This window comes from Gadus chalcogrammus, chromosome 5, assembly GCF_026213295.1.
Source record: "Gadus chalcogrammus isolate NIFS_2021 chromosome 5, NIFS_Gcha_1.0, whole genome shotgun sequence".
Lineage (NCBI taxonomy): Eukaryota > Metazoa > Chordata > Actinopteri > Gadiformes > Gadidae > Gadus > Gadus chalcogrammus.
Window position 1 is genome coordinate 4,744,015 of NC_079416.1, and position 5,000 is coordinate 4,749,014.

The 5,000-nt window shown below is 46.8% G+C and overlaps 1 protein-coding gene across 2 annotated transcripts in view; it reads right to left on the minus strand.

Annotated features, from left to right (window-relative positions):
• The window catches only part of LOC130382320 (DNA (cytosine-5)-methyltransferase 3A-like), a 38,161-nt gene that overhangs the window by 21,129 nt on the left and 12,032 nt on the right, over positions 1-5,000 (minus strand). Inside the window, exons 5-6 of one of the 2 annotated variants that reach the window (XM_056589987.1) lie at positions 3,575-3,621; positions 2,052-2,198 (exon numbers count right to left, since the gene is read on the minus strand). In XM_056589987.1, coding sequence (XP_056445962.1) covers positions 2,052-2,198; positions 3,575-3,621 — 194 coding nt within the window. The remainder of the gene's footprint in view (positions 1-2,051; positions 2,199-3,574; positions 3,622-5,000) is intronic. The other variant, XM_056589986.1, reaches the window with a different exon arrangement.

The window sequence follows — 5,000 nt, forward strand, 5'->3', positions numbered from 1 at the left end:
AGAAGATGATCCTCCGACTCGTATGGAAATACCTGAAGTCAGCATATTCCAGGCAGAATCACACACACACACGCACACACACACACACACTCACACACACACACACACACACACACACACACACACACACACACACACAGACACACAGACACACAGACACACAGACACACACACACACACACACACACACACACACACACACACACAGACACACACACACACACACACACACACACACACACACACACACACACACACACACACACTGTCCCTTCTGTTACAGAACAAACAAACATGCCGGTGGACATACCCATACACGCCGACGTGCGACACGTCCAAAAAAATCCACAGCGGGTCCTGAGTTATTTCAGCCCCCACTCCAGAGAGAGAGAGAGAGAGAGAGTGAGATAGTGTGAGAGAGAGAGAGAGAGAGAGAGAGAGAGAGTGAGATCGCTTTAAAAAAAGAAGAAGAAAAAAAAAAGCAGGAACATTTCTTTGTCTGGGAATTCAGGGTCAGGTGACTGCAGACAGGAATTCTGGTTGGCTAGAAGGGACTTGCAAAATGTTGGCAGATGGCCAAGAGGCTGTCTTGGAAACCAGGGTTGGAAATTTGGTGCAAACCCCATCTTTATGGTGGTATCCATAGCCCATAGGGTTCATTTCTATAGCTGGGGAGGGCTAGGGGGAGAGCTAGGGGGAGGGCTAATGGGGGGGAGGGAGAGGGAGAGGGAGAGTCCAATGTAATACACTGCACATCGGAGAGAGGGGGAGAGCGAAGGGGGGATGGAGAGGGTGAGAGAGAGAAAGAGGAGATAGAGAGAAGGGGAAAGAGAGGGGGAAAGAGAGGGGGAAAGAAAGAAAGAAAGAAAGAAAGAAAGAAAGAAAGAAAGAAAGAAAGAAAGAAAGAAAGAAAGAAAGAAAGAGAGTGAGAGAGAGAGAACAGAGATGCATTACGCCAGCCTGTGTTACCACGGCTGCAGGCCTTAGCTGTACGCTGAATCAAAGGTCTTTGTGAGACCAACAACAATAACAACCACAACCACACTGCCGGCAAACAAAAGGTTTGGACCAGACAAAACACAAGGTAAGAGACACCGCTGGGCTTTTCTCAACCCCAGAAGAAACAAAACCCTAGAATCCAACGGCATTTATTTGTGTCTGGAATAAAATATACTCTTTAAATTAATAATAAGAAGGAGCAGAATAAAAGGCAAGAAATGTTAAATGATCACACACAATCTACCAGAAAGCAAGAGTCTCAAGAGGACAACCGGACTGTTTTGGGGCGGGAAATAAAGGACAAACACCCAGAACCCCCACCCCCTCCCCAGTAGCATTTCACTGGTGAAATCCCAACGTGTCGAGGTCATTTGCCAATAATTCCTCCCCCCAGACACTTTAACTGCTGGGGGGCTGGGGTTAAAAAATGGTAGTCCACCCTAAGACATACACACTCACACAAACCCCATTTGGTTGCCATAGAGACAGCTCATTATGTAACAGTCCAACAACACAGTGTTACGGTCCAGAGTGATACTTGATGGGACTTAAGTCGTCCGTTTGGACAAACATTTATACATTCATGAAGATTCAGAGTGCTCGTTTAAGGCAAATGCCATTCAAGGATTAATGGCGCCCGGTCAAGTTCCTGCACTCGGGGGAGATCAATGTATATTTTCACTGTGGACGCATGGGCTAAGTCAACCAATACAAAGCTCTGATGAATGGAAAAAAAAAAATTCAATTGGTTTGAGACATGCACTGCTTTGCCTCCTACTGTGTCAAGGCCCAACAGAAGCCAGGGTAAAGTCAAAGACAACCAGGGACAACCCATGGCATGCATCTTCATGACTACATGAACCTAACAGTGCAACCCCCCCCCCCAAACCGACCAGAACCAAATCAGACCAGCGGTACCTTCATCAGGTCTCAAAATTTCCCATCAAATACACTCAGCCATCCACAGTGTGGCTCTGTCCCAGACTCTCAGCCCTGCGTCCAGACAGCCAGCTTCCGGCCGCCGCTGGCATGGACCGGCCTGAGCCACTCACCTCCGTCTTCCACTTGGCCAGCCACTCCTCGCGGGTCCTCCTGCTAATGTAACAGGGGTCCCCTGCCTGGAAGGTCACCCGGGGGCGGGGCCTCTGACGCAGGCCGACCTCCCAACACACACCCCCACGCTGCCTCCCTCCACCTCCCTGTTACAAGGGATGGAATGGAATAGTAATAAATAAATAAATAACCCAATCAATAAGGTTGTGAATAATAGAAAGGAGTTGGTTTTATCTTAGCGTTTGAGAAGGGAACAGTGTCACCTCCCTACATTGTCCAGCGGAGAGCGTGCAGACTGACTGCGGTAGGTCAGGTTGGGGGTGGACGACTGAGGTGGAGTTTGGGGTGGTTGTGGTGGTGAGGGTGGAGGGGTTTAGCGATATATGACTGACATGTTCATCTATGGCTAATGCTACCGATTCACAGCCCCCTACCGACGGCCAAACTAACACAAAGCGGCCGTCAACACTCTGAGGGACTACCAGGTGTATTTGATAGTTCAACTCTCTACGCCACTTAGGTACCATGTCATTCTTTCCATTCCCCAATTCTGTCGTGCAATACCACACACAGAACTGTACATGTTTGTGTTCCTGTCTGTTGTAAAAGGCAGACCCGTGGAAAGGAGAACGTAGTAAAATGTGACCCGGAGTGGCTCCTGTTTGGGCAGAACTCTGGAGAATAACCAGGAGGAAGTGAACTGCACACACAAAGGTACTAGTTGGATTGCAACACTTTGCCGGGTAAACCATCATCACAAAAGTGGACAATATCAAGAAGAGCGCGAAAGCATAGCAGTAGTACATGCTCAATCGAAAGTCCAGAAAAATATTTATTTGGCAAAAAAAGACCCCTTCAATTTCTGTTATATTGATATTGTGTTGTGTGTGATATTGTGCTAGATAGCATATCGTCAGATTTTGGCAGTCAAAGTATTAACATCTCTCCTGCCCCGCTCTTTATATACCTCACAGGGGGCATTATTCCACGTTTCAGGCTGATCATGAATAGTGAATGTTTTTTCATACTTGGTCAGCATATGCACATTTCTCATGTCGTGTTCATTATGTGCTAGGGACTCGTTAATGCTGAGGACCAAGCATTGGCTGTGTCTCAGCGACTGGTGAGCTGGCAGCTTCCTGTGCCTAAACAGATGTCTCATTAGGCTTATTAAACTAACTCGGGATCTGGGACTCAGCCACTGACATATTATCAACACCGAGGTGCATTGGGACAAAAAGACGATGCTTATTTGTACCATTCTTCGAGCCCAGAGGTTATACATTATTTTTCAAGACTAAATTTCCCTGTTGGGACTCCATTTTGGAATTGGTTTGACTTATTGCTGACCCTCACTCTCATAACCATCTAAGGTTATAGGTGCGGATTATAAAGACTGGGAAGCTGGCTGTAAAAAATAGGACAGAGATACTCAACTCCTAGCTCCCCTTTGGGGCTCATGCACCTGAACTGGAGCTAAGCTCTTGCACACCAGCGATCCACAATAGAGCAGAAGTCTTACCTCGGCCCTCGGTCGGTCACCTCCGTTCTCCTCCTTGTGCTCCACATCTAGAGAAGAGAAGGCAACAACAACAATGGCTGGTGTGAATCATTTATGGGTTTGACCGGCACAAAAACAAGCGGCAGGTCACAGTGTAGACGTCTTCACATTCATCACGCCTGCATCAGTGTTAAAGAGTAACCAAACACTAAGAGGTTCCCAGCAAGGGTCAGAGCCCACAACACACAGAGGGGACAGCGGCTCATGGGTTCATGGTCATTTGATAACATGATATAGTTTATTGGGTTTGTTTTTTCTTTGATACATTGTTAAGGATTAGTGAGGGAGATTATGTTAAGAGGCTGGTTAGAAGGTGGAACAAAGAGCTCTCAAACTAACTTCCCCCATTCGTTGGAGAGCAATACCTGAAGGGATTCTATCCACTGGCCCGTCAGTTGACATATGCTGATTCTGTTTTTGCGTTGCAGCGACACCTTTCCTTCGAGTTTCTAAACTCAATCAATCGCCTGGACAAAGCTTCAGTTGCCCAGTAGCTTACAGGAGATCGCTGTGGCTGTTGATGGCGATGTCAGTGGATGACAACAGAGTTTGGAGAGTCAGACATCGGGTACAACTTGATTCTCCAATTCAAACTCAGATTGAAGTCGATTTACCCTCCCCGTTGGGGGTTCATTTAGCTCACGAACGAGGCCGTTTGACGCAACCCAGACGCTTTGGTTCGCATGTGAGTGGTCAGAACTGCCAGGTTTACTTTGGCAAACGTCACACTTGTGACCTTATATCCCCCTCTCTACAGAGTAAAAGGCCCCACAGCAGACAGCTATTAGCGTAGCTCCACCTACGACCTTGACAGAAAGCAGCGACGGTAAACACATACTGCTTCACTTGTGTGGGCTACGTATAGCCCTCACGGCTGGAAGATCAAGCCCTCTTCGTATTTTAAATAGCATTTTTTTTGCGCTAATGTAGGATTTAGGTATTCCATTTGGCCAAGCCACAGAGGCTAATGAGTCAAGGCTGCAAAGCCTCTTGTGAAATGTCATGCTATGTAGTTGCCAAGATTGGGAGTTGCTGCTTCGGCTATATTAGGGAAATTTAAAAACAATTATAAATAAATGAATTCAATATCTTAAAGTAAATAAGTGGCTGGACTAACCTAGTGCACTTGACTATGAAGTCTCACATAGCTGACCATATGCTTCAACATATACATGCCATACCCCCCTAATGTTAGGGCTAAGATTGTATGCTAGGCTATCCTCAGTAAAAACTGTAAATGTAGGATTTCCTATTAACAGGGCCCTGATGTTTGATTTAAGAGCATTGGGTCCACAACAACAAAGCCATGTTATTCATTGATAAACAGCGTTTTTCCTCTGTCCAACAGAGCAGAACGGGGTGAGCCAGGGAGCATTGGGGCGAGCCA